Source organism: Canis aureus, chromosome 21, assembly GCF_053574225.1.
Source record: "Canis aureus isolate CA01 chromosome 21, VMU_Caureus_v.1.0, whole genome shotgun sequence".
NCBI classification, from domain to species: Eukaryota; Metazoa; Chordata; class Mammalia; order Carnivora; family Canidae; genus Canis; species Canis aureus.
Window position 1 is genome coordinate 39516280 of NC_135631.1, and position 20566 is coordinate 39536845.

Here is a 20566-nt window from a genome sequence, read left to right on the forward strand (position 1 = left end):
CAAAATCGTCCATTCCCAGATTTTACCAGTAGTTTTTCAGATCTCGTATTACTGGTTTTGGGAGACACATTGAGATTCTGCAGTTGTAGCACCTCTTTGTGAAAGGCCAGGAATCTTTTGGAAGAGGTGTGTCAAGCCTGGGCCTCTTTTCTGGTTTTCGTGCCGGGGCAGGGAAGCATGAGTGTGGAGTGGTGGTGATGGTAGGCTGTGCCAGCCTCTGACTATTGCTGGGTCTGGGATGGATGATACGGGCCATCGAGAACTGTGGCGGTCAGCCAGTGGCAGCCTTCCCAGCTGGCAGCGAGGTGGACAGAGTGGCAGCAACCAGCTGGGGTGCCAATGAAAACTAGCTCACATGTTATCTTTGGCAGGCAAGCTGCTGGTGCCTGGTCTGGCCATTGTGCTAGCTGGTAATGCGGAATAAATTTCATGTGTAACCCAGCACATACACCCAATTATGTATGTGTGTCAAACATAGGGAGCATATTGGGACTTATAATAAAAGTTATCACTTCCGTATATAAAACCATGCATTCTTCATGGGTTCCTCCCCTCCCCCATCTCCATTAACTAGGCATTCATTTATCTTATAACCCCGAGAAAATTGGGATTTTACATGGAGCATTTTGAGGTCAATATATGCAAATCCTACACAGCATGGTACTGAGATGAGATAAATAATGGAGCTTTTAACATTGGATTAATGAAAAAAAATACATAGTGCCTAGTGATGTTGATATGTATACAAACAATAACCATTTATGGAAAAAACCTTTTAGCCTATTGTCTACTTATATTGGGAAATGTTTATATAACTTAGTTATGGATAAATCCACATCAGAAATCCACATCTATTTATAAATCCACATCTATTTATATTTAGAAAAACCCACTAATTTCTAAATTAGAGAACTCAGCTGCCAATGATAAATCTGAAATAAAGAGCACCAAATTAAACCATGTGCATTAAAATAGGATGAGGAAAAATAAAATTTTGCTTTCTATAACTATAAAATTATTATCTCACAGAATTTTATTTTTACGAAGCATGGTCAAATTTATAATTCAATAAATGAAAGATTTAGGTGAAAGAGGAGGATAAATATGTTAAGATATATCTTGAGATACTCTGAAATGTTTCAAAAAAACAGAAACACCCCTTCTTTGTTCTTCACTTGCAAAAATAGGTCAAGGTTCCATTTTACACATGTTATGTTGTCTTCTTTATTTTCCTGGATAAGTTTTTGGCTCGTCAAATGATCAAGAGATACACATCTTGACAGGACATAATCCTCTGAGCCAGTTTAAAATGTTTGTTTCTCAGAGGCTGTGCTCAAATCAGAAAATGAGTGCCTAGAAAGCATGAGCAAATCATTGGAAAGAAATGTTTATGAAGAATAAGGCTACATTTCAAATATTTTTAACTTAAGTTGCTAATGGATATAAAATTAATGGTGGGTAGTTTGAGGACGTATTGTATTTCAATTAAACTTTCTACTAAGCATGGTCATTTTCTACATAGTCCAAGTGCTCATGAAAAATATTCTCTAGAAGGTGTATAAAAAAATGTAACATTATTTTCTTGAAGTGAAAGGAAGTTAAACGTTGTCATTTTCTAGTCACCATCTTGTAAGTATCACTGATCTTGATATTAATTTTTGTCTCTTTAGCTATGTTTCATTTCTGATCTAGTTTATTTCATAAAGCTCTTTTGGTTTTAGAATGAAATTAGAATGGAAATTGTGTCTTAAGGGAGTCTTAGATAAGGGAAGCTCAGCCCTTCCAACAGAAGGCCTTGTCCTTGAGATGTCTGCTTCCTTCTGATTTGATTATGTTCTGTTACTGCACATCATGACGTGGTTTCTCAACAGCATCTAAAAATGTTTACCTAGCATGTGATAAATCTAGATCGCGTGTCATCAACATGCGTAAGCCATCTTCATTGAAAAAGAGGTTGTTTCCACTGGAAAGGATTCCACACTTCCGAGATGGCTTTCCACCACTCATTAATAAGAATCTATCGGATTCTAGCTGACCTGAAAAAAAAGTGGTAAATGTCATTTATCTAGGACCCCAAATAAAGTCATGTTCTTTTAAAAAGGAATATGGTAAGTGCTTCATGCAGTTTTAAAATACAAAGTTACGAATACTGGAGTCATGGGTTTTGGAATAAGAGGTCTCTTCAACAGTTTAGCTTGTTTGAATGGTTTAACCTTGGCTGTAGAAATTTTTTTTAAAAGATTTTATTTATTTATTCATGACAGACACACACACAGAGAGAGAGGCAGAGACACAGGCAGAGGGAGAGAAGCAGGCTCCATGCAGGGAGCCTGACGTGGGACTCGATCCCGGGTCTCCAGGATCATACCCCGGGTCGAATGTGGTGCCAAACCGCTGGGCCACCAGGGCTGCCCTTGGCTGTAGAATTTAATGGTTCATATGACAGAAGGGAGGTGGGGCTTTTCCCAAGTAGCTATGGTCCAGCTAGATGGATCCTTCCTTTCTGCTCCTACACTGCAGAAAATGACACCTGCTAGTCAGAGAGTGATTCCAGCCAAAAGCAAGAGAGGGTAATGTAGCTCTTCTACTGGCCTCTGAATTGTGTCTTTGCTACTCTCAGGACCAAGTCAGGCAAGTATTTATAAAATATTTTTTTTAAAGACTTTATTTATTTATTCATGAGTATACAAAGAGAGGAGAGAGAGAGAGGCAGAGACACAGGCAGAGGGAGAAGCAGGCTCCACGCAGGGAGCCCGATGTGGGACTCGATCCAGGGTATCCAGGATCACACCCCGGGCTGCAGGCGGCGCTAAACCGCTGAGCCACCAGGGCTGCCCATAAAATATTTTTTAAAACACAGTTTTAATGGAAGAAGTTACAGCATAATTTAATATTTTCCATTAAATATGTCTTTCAAGGGCAGCCTGGGTGGCTCCGTGGTTTAGTGCCGCCTTCAGCCCAGGGTGTGATACTGGAGACCCAGGATCGAGTCCCACATCGGGCTCCCTGCATGGAGCCTGCTTCTCTCTCTGCCTGTGTGTCTGCCTCTGTTTCTCATGAATAGATAAATAAAATAAAAAAAAATATCTTTCAAAACCAGCTCACAAATCTCTCCAGATACTTATCTTAGATCTAGGGTTTTTTTGGATTGTGGTAAAATGCACACAACATAAAATTGATCACTTTCAACATTTTAAAGTGAACAACTCAGTGGCATTTAGTACATTCACATTCTTGTTGTGCAACCATCACCACTACCTACTTCCAGAACTTTCTCGTCACCCTTGAGGGAAACCTTATACCCATTAAGCAGTCACTCCCCCTCCCCCAGCCCCTGGCAACCACAAATCTGCCTTCTGTCTCTGTGGCTTTGCCTATTTTGGATGTTTCACAGAATCATATGATACATATAGCCTTCTGTGTCTGACTCCTTTAACTTGGCATTAAGTTTTCTAGCTTCATCACATGTTGTAGTATGAATCAGCATTTCATTCCTTTTTATGGCTGCATCATACTCCGTTGTATTGATATACCTAAACTTAATATTAAATTGTACCTTAAAATCATAAATACATTATTATTACAATTTTATAGACAACTTGGGAAAAAGAAAGCAATCTTTTGATCTCACTATCTTAACACATATAGCTATTACATTTAAGACTTTCTCTTAGGAGAATATTTTTCCATTGTTTTATCAGACTACATATCCAGGTACATTTTTCTATAACATTATTGTCATATACGATGATGTTAGATTCTAGGTACACAACTGAGATACAGAAAGTGATGAGAGGCTGCTTAATGAGTTGATGATAAACAATGACAGGAATTTATATTTTTGGAAACTTGTTCTCTCTACCTAACATTAACCCTCTAGAGACAGTTTCTAAAATTTTTATTAATCAGAAATTACATGTGTTAGAAAAGCAGTGAAAATAGCTTTAGTTTTCTCAAACATGGCCTTGCTCATTCTCAATGACCCTTGTTTCAAAAATGGAATCCTATACAATTCAGAACTACATGAAGAAATGGGTGGTCCTAACTGTAAGGATAAATAATGAAATGTTAGAATAGAACTTCACGATTACTTTTTTTTTTACGATTACTTTTATATTACAAATTACAGTAAGTATGTAAGTTCCTTCACGAAGCTACATAGGATTTATTTTAAAAGATTACCTTCAAAATCATCCTTGAGAAAGTCAGGATTTTTGGTGCTTATTTTACAGGTTGGGCCTGAGTAGCCAGGGTCACATATACACTTGGTTCCATTGATACAACTCCCATGTCCGTTACACATCTCTTCACATTGGGGACCGATATAGACATTATCAATGGCCCATGTCACTGGCTGAGAGCCAGCAGGGTAAAATCCTTGGTACCATCTGAAACGCACAGATCTGGAAAAGCGGTACATCACTTTAAAAATCCAATCAACAACAACAACAACAACAAAAAATCCAATCAACAGAACAACACAGCTTCAACGTAAGCATATCTGATCAATGAGCAGTGGGCAGTTACTACCTCTGCACCACGCTCAAGAAGTAGAAAATACGATTTGACATTCCAAGAACACACACTACATTCCTCAGTCTCCAGGATTTTGCCAATTATGATCTGCTTCCTGTAAGCCCTTCCCAATCCCATCACCAGGTCAAATTCTACCTGACCCTCCACTTTTTTCAAGATCGACTCCTTTGGTGACACTTTCTCTATTCTGACTATCTACACTCTACTCTGTATAGCTACTCCTTTTCTTCATAAATTGAAGTAAAATTCATGTAACATAAAAGTAATCAGTAGCCATTTAAAGAGTACAACTGGGTGGCATCACATTCACAGTGTTAGCTAACCACCGCCTCTATCAAGTTCTAAGACATTTTCATCATCCCAAAAGAAAACCTTGTGTCTATTAAGCAGTTACTCCCCATAGCATCCTACTTCCAGCCCCTGACAACCATTCATCAGCTGTTTGCCACAAGGGTTTTTCTATATTAGATATCTCACATAAATGAAATACAATATGTGACATCTAGTGTCTGGCTTTGTTCTTGTAACATAATGCTACCAAGGTTCACCCCGGGGGTTGCAAGTATCAGGATTTCATTCCTTTTTATGACTGAATAATAGTCCATTATATGGGTATACCAACTTTATTTGTCCAGTCATCAGTTGATGGACACTTTTTGTTTCTACCTTTTGACTTTTGTGAACTATGCTTCTCTAAACATGCATGTACAAGTATTTGCTTGAATACATGTTTTCAATTCTTTGGGGGTAGAATGGTAGTGGAATTGCTGGGTCATATGGGAAATAACTAGTTCCTTCCTTTCTTTCTCTCTCTCTTCCATATTTTTGATAGGATTTCTATTATTATAATTATCACAGGTGGAGATATTTAAAAGTGTACCTATTTCCCCTATTGGTTATGAGCTCCTAGAGGCCAATGTCTATGTCTCTTTCTTCTTTGACCCTTTCAAGGTGCCTGGCACAGTGTAACATATACAGTAGATGCTCAATAAATGTTGTATGTCATTTGTTGTGAAGAGCTTTAAGACCAGATTAAGGTTTTGTTTTGTTTTGATTTTGTCCTATTGGCAACAGAGAGCCCCACAAGAGTATTTTAAAGAGAGGACGGACAAAATCACATTTGTTTCAGTTAGATGTCTCTTATTTATTAATCTCTTTTTAATCAAAGACAGTTTTCCCTTTTATTTATAATTAAATTGTCCTATCATATTGTTGATGATAGCTTCTTGGAAATAATCTACTTATTTAGGTAGTAGTCCAAAATAGTTTCGTATTATTTTATTATATTCCAAACTCAATTCAAATTTATTTGAATTTGAATTGGATTTATTTTTGAGGGGATGAATATAGAGATGGCATGTGCACTTGTTTTTGTACCCTATGAATTTGTCCCATTTTCAGTTATCATAGGAATCAAATTCAGAATAATTTATTAATTTGAGAAACAGAAATTAGAAGTCAATTTTAGAAGTATTTATTAGGCTCCTAAAGTTTAGTAGATAGTAAAAGCAGATGGAGTCAAGTTCCCACATATAATTTTAACCCTAACTTCACTGTTTATATCAAGACTCCAACCATACTGAGCTGCTCCCAAAATGCCAGTTCATAATTACATTTTATTTTCAAATACTTGTCAAAGTTTAGTCTTGGCAAGAAGCACTTTCTACCCTTTGAACTTTCAGACTGCTGAGCTGAGGGAAATAGCTAGAGTTTTCCTTTGAACAAAAGCCTACATGGATTTTTTTGAACTTCTTATTTATTCAAATGTTCTGCATACAAATGAACCACCTTGGTTGGATATTTATTATTGTTCACCTGCCTTGACTCAGAAACTGCAAGAACTATGATAAATGGGCTGAAGGGTCTGGTTTCACTGTGGTTCCCTTCTGCTGAAATCTTATTTTGAAAATTTCTCACTGCCACCCTCCCTGGTGAATGTCTGTTCTCCCAAACCAGTGGTATTCAAAAGGGTCTGTTTTTTTAAACATAAACTTAAAATTTCAGGCACATAACAGTGCTTTCATTAAACAGGGGTTTTGGTTGACTCATTATGAAACTGTATAAAGCAAAAGCAATTAGGAAGTTTTAAAGACAAAAAGACTCCAGACGAAAAGGACACAAAGGTAATATGAGTAAAACTCTATGGAAACTCAATAGTTCATGCTTCAAATGTGAATGGACTATAGGTCGGGGCAAAAATGGTCATTTCTGCAGCTGAAGACATTTCATATGCTTTTTTGGTACCTGGTGTCCAGTAAGTACACAGAAAAGGGTAATTTAAATTTGGGTCATATATATTTTTTTAGCATCTAGCTTGTAGTGTCACTGTGGACCATGTTGAATACAAACCAAGCAATGGTTCACTGAGTTGGAGAAAATTTAACTTTTGCCTTCCAGCAATTCATGCCTGTGTGGGTTTTAAGAAGGGTGCTAATTCTTTTCCTGAAACAAGGACCAGACAACACTATTAAGGCAAATTCTTCTCTTCGCAGAAATGGTTGAAGGCAATCTGAAAGGTAGGTTTACACTGTTCCGAGAGTGGGCAGGCCTCTTCAACAGATTTCTTTTCTTTTTATAGAAATAAAAAGGATACAGAATACAAATAACATGATGTTCTAGGTTCTGTACTTTCATCATTGGAGGAGGTATATTTTAAACTGACACCCAATAGCAGTAGGTGAAAATATATAAATTCCTAATGTTCAAATTATATTGCTTTATAATTTCTCTTGTTCAGATTTCCAAATTGTATTTCTTTATGTGTAAGCACAGCCCTGTGGACATCACCAATTCTTTCTAAGTGAGGTGGTTTCCATGACACCTCATGGTGCTCATGACACCAGAGCAACTGTCCTGCAACCTTATTTCCTATTTCTTTAAATAGGATTGTTTCCATGTGGGAACTTGCTGAAGCAAGTCTCGGTTGTTAAAGTGATGTAAACTTGTGGCCTACAACTTATCTTTGGGGTTGTTTCCTAGTTAATCCAATTCTTAGTTGAGCAAGAGGAGGATGAGAAGTCCATTAAAGACAAAACCTGGATGCTTTTCAACAATACCATTAATGGTCACGATCTTGGTCATAAACGCCTATGTGATTGGCCAGTAGGCCTTCTCCCTGTCTACACTGCCCATAACCATGGATTTTTGGCATCTAGGCTTTTGTTGCGTAGCTCAGCTTTCTGGCTATAGCTGACTGATTCAGATCTTTTCTAGAAATGTGGAATTAAGAGTTCCTGGCACATGAGAGCCATAGTTTGCTGAGTGATGTGAAAGTCATGATAAAAATGAGGGTCACACTTCTGTTGCTGGGGTCCTCACACTTTCTGAGTGGGGTCCATGAAATTCCCCAGTATGCTTCCAGTATGTTCTTCCACTTTTTGGTAAGCCCCTTTTATTTCCTGCAAGATATGATTTTAAATACTACAATTGATCTTGGCTAAAAAATTTTTCCTGAGCTCTTTCTCCCTGCCCTATTCTTCTATAGATAATCCTCCTCACCCACAGGAATAACAGCTTTCTAGTTATGCCGACTGAATTGTCAGCTCTATCTTCTAGAGAATCGGGAGGACATCCTGCTTAGTAGTGCTTTTTTTTTTAATAGTTGGATTTTCCATTGGGATAATATCATGGTTAATAGCAAGAACTAATTAATAAATGACATACTTGACAGATCAAAATATTCAAGTCCTTAGCAATCAAATTATAAAAATTATGCTGATGATATGATGAGAAGCAAATGGATTTATGTTCAAAGAGAATGCAGACTTGTGAAAATTCACTTTCACCCTTTTGGAAAAATACTAGGTATTCATAGTTTTGCTTGAAGACCCAAGACTTCTAATTATGCTGAGTTTCATGTTGGGAATGTAAATCTATTTCCATCTTGAAAGTATATTAGTACTTTCTTCTTTTCTTGACATACCCTGAAAGAATAAGTTCTTTCTTCTCAGAGAAAAGACAAATTTTGAGGCAGGCCGCTTTGTTGATTTCCTCTTTTTGTTCACTTATATTATTAGTTTTAGTTTTTGAACTATTCATTTCGTTTCTATTGGAATTGAAGTTACTTTATCTCCAGATAGCTTTTCGATAGAAGAGTCAAATATATGTAGCAAGAATGCTGAGAGAGGTTGAAAAAAATGCCTGGGTGGCAGGGAGTGTGGAACAATTTTTTTATGAGGCACCTAGAATATTCTTCCTACCTCCGGCTGTGCCCTCTCCATACACAAGAGACTCAGTAGGTGTCTACAAGTCATAAAATTCTTTTTTGCTTTTTTAGATTTTTATTTATTTATGAGAGACACAGAGAGAGAAGCAGAGACACAGGCAGAGGGAGAAGCATTCCCTGCGGGGAGCCCGATGCAGAACTTGATCCCGGATCCTGAGATCATGACCTGAGCCACAGGCATACGCTCAACTGTTGAGCCACCCAGGCATCCCCAAGTTGTAAAATTCTAACTGCATTTATATTGGGAGGTGGGAGCAGGTGAGAGGGGAGTGGATTACAACATTAGGAGAAAACCATATTTCTGTTGCTTCCTAATTGATCTAATAAAGACCCCTGGGGCATATGAGCCCACTACAGGGTACAGTCCATGGTGTACTCTCTTAAATCTATTTTCAAACTAGGGATGCCTGGGTGGCTCAGTGGTTGGGCATTTGCTTTGGCTCAGGTTCTGATCCCGGGGTCCTGGGATCAAGTCCCTCATCAAGCTCCCTGTGGGGAGCCTGTTTTTCCCTCTGCCTATGTCTCTGTTTCATGAATAAATAAATTAAATCCTTTTTAAGAAAAGAAATCTATCTTCAAACTAAAAGTGAGTCATGTGTCATCTATGTCCTATGCCTTGGAATATTCACTGATCTGCTGAAGCCAAGAACTGAGAAAGAAACAGGGTAGAAGTTGCCCCCAAGAAAGTGTCACATCCATGATGACATCATGGAAAAAATGGTCAAATGAGAAAAATGCTGGCAGTTCCTCTCACCCGCAAAGGTGCAACTTCCCAAAGTGCACGACTTCCCTTCTCCAGCCCTGGGTGGTCCCTGGGTAGTAGGCGCTGCTTGGGTGGTGCTCAGTGGAGCACAGGGAGCTGATGTGGCTGCTGCTGTGGTAGCAGAGGGGGAGCAGCAGGTGCCAAGTGGCCCCGAAGTCCCTTGAAAACTCAAGTCTGACCGGATCAGTAGATGAGCTATCAGTGGAGCATCCAACATTGATCTTGGGGAAGAAGGAAAAAAAAAAAAAAACAAAACAAAAAAAACCGATACAAATTACTGCAGAGCAACAAGCCTTGAAATGATTCACCACTTCATTATTTTCTCAAGAGTCCATTTTCCTGGGAACTGTCTTGCTGAAATATTTAACACGATAAAATTCTGTTTTGCCTAACTGAGTAATATCATATATTACCTTCAAAGAATAATTTTTTCATAAAGAACCTCAAAGGGCCTCATAAAAAATTTATTTCCCCTCATTTTACAAAAAGCTAGGAAGTGGATAAGGCAGGGGCTGGCATGGATTCCAAATTTTACCTCTGGCCTACTTTCATAGCCAAATCAAGCAAATCGTAACAAAGACTATTTCCTTACTTCTAACCATTAGTTTTTTTTTTTTTTTTTCCAGTCCTTCTGTTAGGAATAAAGACTTCTGTTTTCCTTCTTGTGAGACCTTCCAAATAATCCCCAAAGTTTTGCACGTGAAAAAACTTCAGTATGTATTCAATATGAAGACAAAAACAAATACACTTATTGTCAAAAACAAATACAATTATTGTTACTATTTCCATGGCACAGGGAGAGCATTCTCAGACTTTCTTAACCAAGTCATCAGGGAAATAACTACTTCATTCCTTTTCCCATACTTTCAGGTAAATAAACTAAAACTTAAATACATGCAAGTAATTCTTTCCAAGCAATTTTCCCCTCTTGCAGTTGAGATTAATATTTTCTTGCTGTTGTAGTAACCAGACATATTTATATTTATAATTTTTGTGGTTGAACTTACACCTTGTACCTTTTGATGAGTAATCTATCAGCATTAGATAAACTTTTCAACTACAGGCATTTGTTTCTACCTAGATCCTTCTGATAACAGAATAAACCACAGGTATTATTTTTTTAAATTAACATTTAAAGCATACATTTAGAAAATATAATAGAAAGTTATTTAAGTAACTTAAAATAAAATTAGAAAACATAACAGAAATTTTAGAAAATAGATACAGAATAATTTCTCTATGAAAGCATTATTTGGTCTCTTTTTTTAAAAGATTTTATTTATTTATTTGAGAGAGAGAGAGGGAGTGAGCAAGAGAGCTCGAGCGAGGGGTAGGGGCAGAGGGAGTGGGAGGAGCAGATTCCCTACTGAGCAGGGAGCCCAACATAGGGCTCAACCCCAGGACCCTGAGATCATGACCTGAGCAGAAGGCAGACACTTCATCAACGTACCCCTGGTCTCTGACTTTTGAGGTGGAAGAGACAACTCTAGTTTAGAGACTACAGGAGAGTTAATCTAAAACAAATATTCTGAATTTTGTTGATGCAGTTAGGCACTATTGTAAGCTTTCTCAAAAGTAGATACAGACCACAGCTATGAAACAAGTGTTTTTGAAAATTAATACTACTGAATGATGGCTCAATGCACCCTTGGTTCTGATCGATTTTATCTAAGTTTTCAAAATACATAAAAAGGTTTTCTTTTATACATTATTAATTAGCTCTCTTCAAAATTATAAGAAGTCATGAATATTAATGAAATACACAAAAATAATAGAAAGTAGTGTCGTGTTATTTTATCTGTAAACTTCATAGCACCATAATAAATATCATATAAATGTGCTGGCGTGGTATAACAGTAGTTACATTGACTGGGTCTTATGTAACACATAAAAATTGTGACAACAATAATACTAGAATAGTATGGTCCTTTTTGTTTTTATAATGTTTAAAATAATTTATGTCAAAAACTTCCCATTATAGTAGGTAGGGAGATTATGTCATAAATAAAGGGCAAAGATTCAGAAATAAACCTTAGTAGGCCAATTGGTTCTGCTAATAAAAATGAATTATGATGTAAAACCTCTTTTGTCCTTGGACAAAAATGGAAAGTCATAATGCATGAAATTATCTGTTATTTTCCTTTTCTTTCCTGGCTTTTGTTCAAGATAAAATTTAAAGCATTTCTGATAGAATAAAGTCAAGTACCTCAAATTGTATGATGGTGTTCTCATTCACATCCAGGTCACGAGTGGTAATGGAATGCTCACCAACTTCATTTGAAACAAATACCATAGCTGAATCTTCCTCGCTGTTATGTAAGAAAACAACAAGAAATCCATTGGGCAAAAGTTGATTGTGATTTGTATAGAGCAATGGTTTCACTTTAGTGCCTCAATTAAATACTTACGGTGCTCCTTTTGAAGAATATGGGCAATAAAGACCAATGTTACCACCAGGATAGAAAAACCAATTGTCTTCTCTGGGTCCAAAGTCAAATGTATCCAGTAGCATCAGAGGGTTGTTTAGATTATTCCCATCAATAATGAAGTCATCAATAATCCAGATTTCTTCTTTCTTACCTAAGGCATTTGGGGATTAAAAAAAGTTTTTCCACTGGTGAAAATTGGAGAGACATTTCTGCTTGTTACAAGAAGGTAAAGGACAGAAGGGAATCAGTAACACAGGTTACATATATGCCTTCTAGACAAAGAAACATAGACTATACAATAGTGTATTTGTAGCAATTAAAGTATGAAAAAATTAAGCTGTCAATCGTATTAAATTGACAGAGCAGGGAGCAGCCTCACTGATTTCAGAAAGCTGAAATGGTTTATAAAAGTGACTGCCCTTCCAGGAACAGTGGTGCGGTGCTAGAGACTTCCACTGCCAAGAATGGGATTTGAGTTATGTTGTCATGGTTTAGGGGAATCTGTAAGATATTTGAATCTGGAGCATAAGCGGACAAGCCTGTGGATTTAAAACTCAGGTACGCTTGTTGATTTGAGGAGCAACTAACGACATTTTAAAAATTTTATTTATTTGTCTTATTTTATTTTATTTTATTTTTTCATGAGAGACACACAGAGAGAGGTAGAGATATAGGCAGAGGGAGAAGCAGGCCCCCTGCGGGGAACATGATACAGGACTTCATCCCAGGACCCTGGGATTAGTATCTGAACCAAAGGCTCAACCAGCCACCCAGGTGCCCCAACTCATGACCTTTTAGAGTCAACTCATCATTTGGTCTCATGCTATGGTCAGGCTGAAGGACTGTTGTAATTCAAACACTGGCTTGATGCATAATTTTATTCATTTATTCATATTTATGATTTTATTTATTTATTTATTCATGAAAGAGAGAGAGAGAGAGACAGAGAAAGAGACAGAGACAGAGACAGAAGCAGGCTCCATGCAGGGAGCCCGATGCAGGACTTGATCCCAGGACCCCAGGATCATGCCCTGGGCTGAAGGCAGGAGCTAAACCACCCAGGGATGCCCGCATAATTTTATTTAATTGTTAAAACTACACAGAAGAAAATACTGTTATATACTTTTTTAAATGCTTTTCAAATTTTTTATGTTTATTTGGAGATATAAAGGACTTTCTAGAAAGCTAGTAAAAATCACTCCTTAGGCTGTCATAGAATTTGATTCAGCAACACAGGCTGGGTGTTTAAGGAAGATATCTACTGAGTAGGTAAGAAGAGCAAATGCAGGCTGCCTTTGCAAAGCGCTGTTTGGACTCAAGGAAACAAGGAGATAAGACCATCCCAGGCAGAAACATCAAAATTCTCCAAGGTTGCTTCTTTACTGACTATAATTCTTACCAAAAAAAAAAAAAAAAAAAAAAGAATCTGTAAACAGGAGCCTGTAGAAATAACCTGATGATTTAAATGAAGTCATATATGTATGTGTCTCTCTCTCTAATCCTATCACTATTCTAATTCTAGTAGCTGTATTCTCTTTTCTTGTTTTGGAAGCAGTTGGTGAAAACAGTAAAGAAAAATCAGGTAAGCATTCCAATCATAACATGAAGACAATGATCCTCTGGATTGTGAAACTTGGTCGCATTTATTTATTTATTTATTTATTTACTTTTATTTGGTGGTTATAAGAGGTTATTTCTGTCTGTTAATAATAAGTTTAAAAAGTTTTGGTTTATTAGTTATAAAATAAATATTCAGGTTAAATTTTGAGAGAGCAGTACATTTTTCTTATTCATTTCCATGCTACCTCTGCAAAGAATCTGCTTAATGGAATATCTCCATGCTTACTCAGGCCATTAAATGCATGATTTGGTAGAGTCTGGTCCTTTATAATCAGCAGTTAATAGAAATATTGGAAGCAATAAAACATTACAAATTTGTAAAATCATTTTCTGTAACCATCTGAAAATGCTATTAAATTATACATTCACTTTAACTTATGACTGAAGCGAGTGTATGTGATAAGAATATTTTATCTAAGGCACTACCTGGTTGGTGTAAGTCGCTGTCACTTTGTCATGGTATTTTGCTGCAATGTTGTTCTGTCTCACTAATGAAACGCCATACTCAGGAGAACTATTTATTCTTAAATGAATTCAGCAAGAATGTAGCTACAATTGATGAATGACTGATGATTATGCTGAATTATTTTTTACAAACCTTAGCTCTGTAAGAGGCTTTAGCTATATTTACATCATCAAGAGAACTTAGGAGTCAAGTACAAAGAGACGATAAAGATACATAAAGTTAAATATTCACTGAGACTCCTCGAAAGTGAAGCATGTAAAATACGTTATGGATAGCTAAACCACTCTGCTGACAAACATTTCCACCACATCTTAGAAAAACATGGTACAATAGCACAGTCAGTTTTGAACACAGGAGAATGTGTGCACTCTTACCGTTATTATAAGGTTGCCAGAGTCTGAACCTTGTAGCGTTGGTCTGGGCAGTATATGGCAAGGGAACATTAATGAAAAGTATGTTGGTTGTTTGAGGGAAGTAAAATTCATCCATCAGGTGCCAAGTGATTCCCCCATTGATGGAGAATTGTAATAGAATAGAGTGAGACCTCTCTGGGGTACCTAGAAGGAAGACACCACAGGCATAAAACATATTGTGAAAAGAGTGGGGAAGTGGTAATATTCTAAGACTATTCTTTTGGCATCGATGCATAAGCTGACTTAGCTTCACAGAGAGGCCTGTGAGGCCTGTGAGGCCTGTGAGAGAGGCCTCAGAGGCAGCTTAAAGCAATGTCAGGTAGGGCTTACTGTATGATTGTATCTCTAAATGCACACCAGATCTCAGATTTCACAAAGCAGTATCTCCCCCTCTTCCTCAGATATGAACACATATCTTTCTGTATTTCATTTAGGAAATACTACAAATGCTACTTCTATGAACAACACAATTTTATAAATGGTCAAACATTTAAATTTCAGGATACAAGCAAAAATCTGTTTGAAAGTTTATTATATCCAAAGGGCATTATTTGTCAAGGAAATTATTTAGTTAACCTTAAAGGTCATAATAGCAAAGAGCTGTCGTTTGGGGGTTCACATCTGTAAAAGGAAATACAAAATGTCCATAAGTTAAATTTTTAAAATGCAAAATTCCTACACCTAGGAAGTAGCAGTGGAAAAAAAGACTCAGGGGCATGAGGATAAATTTAACTACCACAGAAGAAGTATGATTATTACAGGTATATGAAATTATTGCAAAGTCAGTAGTTATCTTACTCTTATATCAGGATAAATATTAGTATTATAGATTATAGTATTACAGAAACACATATGTGAACATTTATCTACTCAAATTTATGTTAGCTCTTCCATGTAGCAGAATTTATGGGCCTCAAATCCATTATTTCTTTGTGGGGGAGGAACTGTGTAAGGCAAGGGGGAGTTCTCTTGAAGGGAAATAATGAATTCTACTCATAGAAGGAAAGACTTACCTTTTGCTATAAATCTAAGTGAAAACTGGACATACATAGTATTGGTACAGTCTAGATCTCTTGAAATAAGCATCCTCAGTCCTTCCTGAAAACAAAAAAAATGTAAGTTAAGCAATCTTATTTCAGTTGTAAAATTATTATTTTATACACCTAACTTGCATTAGCTAGGTAACAGATACATACAAGTAATGATCCAGAAGCAATGTTTGGTCCAGTTTAAAAGGAAAAATTAATCACTTCCCCTTTCTTAAGGCTTTCATTTCTCATGACTACACAATTTCATTGTCTCAAGTCTAAATCACACTTTGCTGTGACTTTTATAAAAAGCAGTGCATAAAGGACGTTACATATCTGCAGGCCTTTTTAAAAAGTAGCCTCCTTTGACCACAGCACGCCATGAGAGGGGTAATGAGAAAACAGATGGAAATTCTCTGCCAAGCGCTCCTGCTGGAATCTGGGATCTAATAGGTAACTTTTTCAGTGCTCCAAGGAGTTGCAGGGACTTACTACTCCTTTGTGCACTCCGACAGCCTGGGAGGCTCTCATTCAGGCTGACACAACACCCTCCAGTTGGTCAAGTTAAATAAGGCATAACTAAGCAAGTCCCCATGCCTCGGCTGTAACTGTTCACGCAGAGAAGCCAAAGAAGGAAGAAAGCGATCACATTAGCTTTGGTAATTTTTTCTGCTAATTAAGTATTTCTGGTTGCCTGGGATTGACAGCTCCATAGCTTGTTTTCTCCGTGTGTACACAGGATAGCAGTGACAGCCAGTAAAATAGAATTTCACTATGCAAATGTCCTAAGGTACAAATAGGCCTTTTAAGCTTCTTAGCTATGATTTCTGAATAAAGTGACTCTTTAGTGGTATAGGACTGTGTGATACTGGGTGAACACTGGATCTTTCTTTCTTTCTTTCTTTCTTTTTCTTTCTTTTCTTTCTTTTTTCCTTCCTTCCTTCCTTCCTTCCTTCCTTCCTTCCTTCCTTCCTTCCTTCCTTTTTTTAAAGATTTATTTATTTATTTGAGAAAGAGAGAGAGAGAGGGAGAGAATGAGCAGAAGGGGCAGATGGAGAGAGAATCTGAAGCAGATACCCTGCTGAGTGTGGAACCAGACATGAACAAAAGTTTGACTAAGCTATACTAAAGGGGCTCGATCCCAGGACCCTAAGATCATGACCTAAGCTGAAACTAAGAGTTGCATGCTTAACCAACTGGGCCACTCAGGTGCCCCTAGATTTCTTAATTGTCAACTAATGAACACTGGACATCATTTTAACTAGAAAGCAAATTCTTCCTGTTTTTCTTATTACATGGCACAAAATCCTCAATAGCTAAAAAATTGAAAAGAGAACTAATTTTGTAATAGCAACCATGTTATTGAGTGTATTATATGCTAGGTTCTAAAATAGATGCTTTTCCCCTTTAAAGGACATAGCACTTGTAAGGGCAAGATATTATTATCTTTATGATGCAGAGGGGGAAACTCGAGACAGCAATACAGTAACTTGCTCAAGATCGCAAAGCTAAAAAGTGTTGATGGTATAATTCGAATCCAGATATGTCAGAATGCGAAACTTATCTTCCATCCTTCATAGGATGCTAGTGTTTTGTTTATTAAATCATCTTTTGGTTTTGGGAGAAGAAATCTAGATAATATGAAATTTAGAGTTTGGGAATTATTTAATACTGTCATGAAAAAGTAATGGCATGTATAACTGACCCTGAACTTCACAAAGCATCGACTCAAACTTCCAGGATTGCAGGTTGTCCTGTAAAAGCCTTATATTTCCAGTCTTTGCTTTTCTTTTACTGTCATAACTCACTGCCCTGCTCAGTCTGTGACACCTAGTCAATGCCTGTTCTTCATGTCTCGCTGTTGAGAGACACTCTCTGCCCCGTACCCTGACAGGCACAAAGCCCTGATGGCTTTACGGCTTGGTGCCACGTGGAGGTTGAGGTGTTGAGGAAAAGTGGCTTCTTTAACTTGGTAATGGAAAAGCTTTGAGGTGGGTAGTTGATAGATCTGGCTAATAAATAGCCCTTGCTAACATCAAGTTAAAGGAATACGATGATTTCTTCCCCTTTGATTATGGAACTTAAGTATAAAGTTGTTCCCACAGGAAAATATAAATCAGCCCTAAAAGAACCATTTCACATTGCATCTTGTAGGAACAATTATGTTGAAAGTGGGCACGATGTGTATGAAAGTATCTTTCATGTTGTAGTATTTGCTTGTAGTTCAGCACTTGATATTAATTACATGATGGAACTGTCAAGTCCTGCTTCTGTGTACATTCTAGTTCACACGGATAGGTTTCTTTTCTCATCCTTTTTGCAGATTCATTAATCCATTTGTGCTAAATGTGGGAGTTCTTTGGCATCCAACAAGCTATTCTAATAGCTGATAGTACTCCGAAATCTATAGCACTATCATTTCCTTTTTTCTGAAAGAATGCCTTTCTAGGTCAACCTGCACCCTACTGAATGGCCACGCTGAGCCCTCTCTACAGCTTGCAGAGCTGATGGATAATATGTCTAATACATATAATGCTTGGCTGCTCTTGCATTTGGATGGCTAAAGGGAAAATAGAAAACACTGTGTATCTTCCTCCTTTATAGGATCTAGGGACCAAGTTAATCCCACTGCTTAAAAATTTATCAGTAAAGACATTTAAATCATGAAAAGTCACAGGGCCCCTGCTTTTTGGTCTTGTCAATGCTGCAAGCAGATCGGAAGTGAGCTAGTGGTAATCAGAGCTAATGCCTCCAACAAGACTGAAAAACCACACATGCAAAAACCAGTAGTTCCCATCCTCAAACATCCTATCTCCATTTCTTTGGCCTCTCATAGCTCTTAGGGACTTATAAATCTCTCAGACCCTTAAGTGTTTTTTTCTCTCTCAGCCAAACTTGAGAAGAATTCGAGATTTGAACAAGGATGACAGCATCTATCGGCTATAATTGAAAAAGTTCCAGGCTGTCTAATTTTCTAAGTGTTAGGTGTTTTAATCATTAAGGTTGTTTGTACAGAAACCCATGCAGATTTTTGTTAAAGATTTCATCTGCACACCTATATCAGCTGATTTCCCCATGCTGGGAGAGATGGGACATAACAAGTATTCACATAGGAAGATGTGCCAATCAGCATAGTGTTTTACACAACAGCTTAACATCTCTTTAACCAGACATCTAGGTTGAAATACAAAATATACTAACAGTGTCTGAGAATGCTATTTCACTTGACTCAAGTGTTTGGTTTTCTTAAAGTCACCAAAGGGTTCTATTGGCAGGAGGAAAAGGAAAAAAAAAAAAGAAAGGAAAAAACAAAGACCATTGTTTATAATTCCACAAGTCATATATTTCAAAAACAAATAAAATGCTACATTCTAGAAGATTCTAGAAATTGCATATGCACAATTTGTGTGTGTGTGCATATATATTTCTGCTGCAATTTTTAATTGCAGCAGAAAGTAACACAGATCTGATCACCAAAGCAGAGGAAAGATTTTATGCCTAAGTGATCTCAAAGAATGATTATGCTGAATGGAGAAGGAAACATGGTTCGGGTAGGAAGACAACTGCTATGTATAAAATAATGCACCATCTGAGCAGGTTCAGAAACACAATTGTGTGAAGCAGTGAGGGAAGGAGGGAATCCCAGTAGCAGTGTAGAGAAGCAGAATCTCATCTGACCCCTTTAAAAATAAGCGATGTTCCAGATTTGATGGTTTCACCATTCAGATTCCCCCTCTCAGCACCATACACTTCAGGCCAAAGATCGGGATGTAGGTTCCCATTGAAATCATCCTTAAGAATGGAGGGCAGAGGAACAACTGGCACACAGTAGGCTCCACCAAAGCCCCGGTCACACCTAAGGAAAAAAGGAGTGGAAGAAAGGCATTATTTGTCGTGAGTCTGAAAGCCGCTTACGTTTTTGTATTGTCAAGAAAGCAGCTGCTGGTTTTGTTGACTTACACACAGCGTCCGTCATCGCAAATCCCTCGTCCTGAGCACAGCCAGGGGCACCCCGAGGCCAGCAGAACGTTATCAATAGCCCAGGAGTCGGCCCCCATGGTGTAGTTGGACTGAATCCATCGGAAGCGGGTCCTGGGAGATCTAGCCAAAAACAAACAACAAACAAACAAAACCCCCACACTTGGTTAGACAAGCACCCTCAAAAGTAGAACATTTCATTTTAATTCCCCTTTCGCTCTCAAGAGCCCACCTCTATTCCAGTTCCCACTTACTTGAGACAGTTCTCACACCGAGCGTTGGATGCTCTTTCCCGCTGAACCCCAAAACAAGAGAGTAGAAAACATGCTTTTTAAATATTTCACCTTTTATTCTTTCTTTTCTTTTCTTTTTTAAAGATTTTATTTTATTCATGAGAGACACAGAGAGAGGTAGAGACATAGGCAGAGGGAGAAGCAGGCTCACTGTGGGGAGCCTGACGCAGGACTCGATCCCAGGACCGTGGGATCACGACCTGAGCCAAAGGCAGATGCTCAACCACTGAACCACCCAGGTGCTCCTCACCCTTTCTTTCATACAAGTGTCTTCTAGCACATGTGGGATGGGAAAGTTATCTCCAAGGATCAACTTATTCTGTGGTTGAACCACGTGCAAATTTCTGTGTTTTGTTTTCAGGCTTTTCCTGCTGTTGAGGACAAGGAAAGAGAGGGAAGGCATGATAAACATGAGGAAAAGCTGGAATCTCAGGACTTTCTCATCATGATGTTCCTGTTCTGCTGTCCCTAAATGGTTTCTGAGGCAGTAAATGGAAGCCCCATGGAAGTTCTGTCTCCCTGCTGGGCCTGAGGTTCTGGATCCCTAAAGGTGAGGGCCAGAACGATGTGATGCACTCCTGCATTTTCTATTCGATTTGCAATCTGCTTTTGGAATGTGCTGTCAGAAGATGACCTTGTCAAGGAATGTACCAGCCTTAGCCCAACAGTGAAGCGGTCCCTCACTTGGGAGCAGCCTGCACCGCAGAAGTCTGTGACTCACTTATTTGGAATGTGGAACACAGCCTACTTGAAGTAGAATTTCAATAGTAACATTTCGAGTGCTATTGTTTCCCTATACAGATTCTCCCTCAGTG

General features: G+C 37.9%; 1 protein-coding gene across 2 annotated transcripts in view; it reads right to left on the reverse strand.

Moving 5' to 3' along the window:
* The window catches only part of RELN (reelin), a 498583-nt gene that overhangs the window by 64246 nt on the left and 413771 nt on the right, over positions 1-20566 (reverse strand). For both annotated transcript variants that reach the window (XR_013360335.1, XM_077863957.1), the window contains exons 35-43: positions 19441-19581; positions 19159-19336; positions 15466-15550; positions 14414-14596; positions 11933-12104; positions 11731-11833; positions 9516-9745; positions 4183-4403; positions 1889-2036 (exon numbers count right to left, since the gene is read on the reverse strand). Coding sequence is in view for 1 of the 2 variants with exons in the window: in XM_077863957.1 (XP_077720083.1) it covers positions 1889-2036; positions 4183-4403; positions 9516-9745; positions 11731-11833; positions 11933-12104; positions 14414-14596; positions 15466-15550; positions 19159-19336; positions 19441-19581 (1461 nt within the window). In the remaining variant the exon portion in view is untranslated. The remainder of the gene's footprint in view (positions 1-1888; positions 2037-4182; positions 4404-9515; positions 9746-11730; positions 11834-11932; positions 12105-14413; positions 14597-15465; positions 15551-19158; positions 19337-19440; positions 19582-20566) is intronic.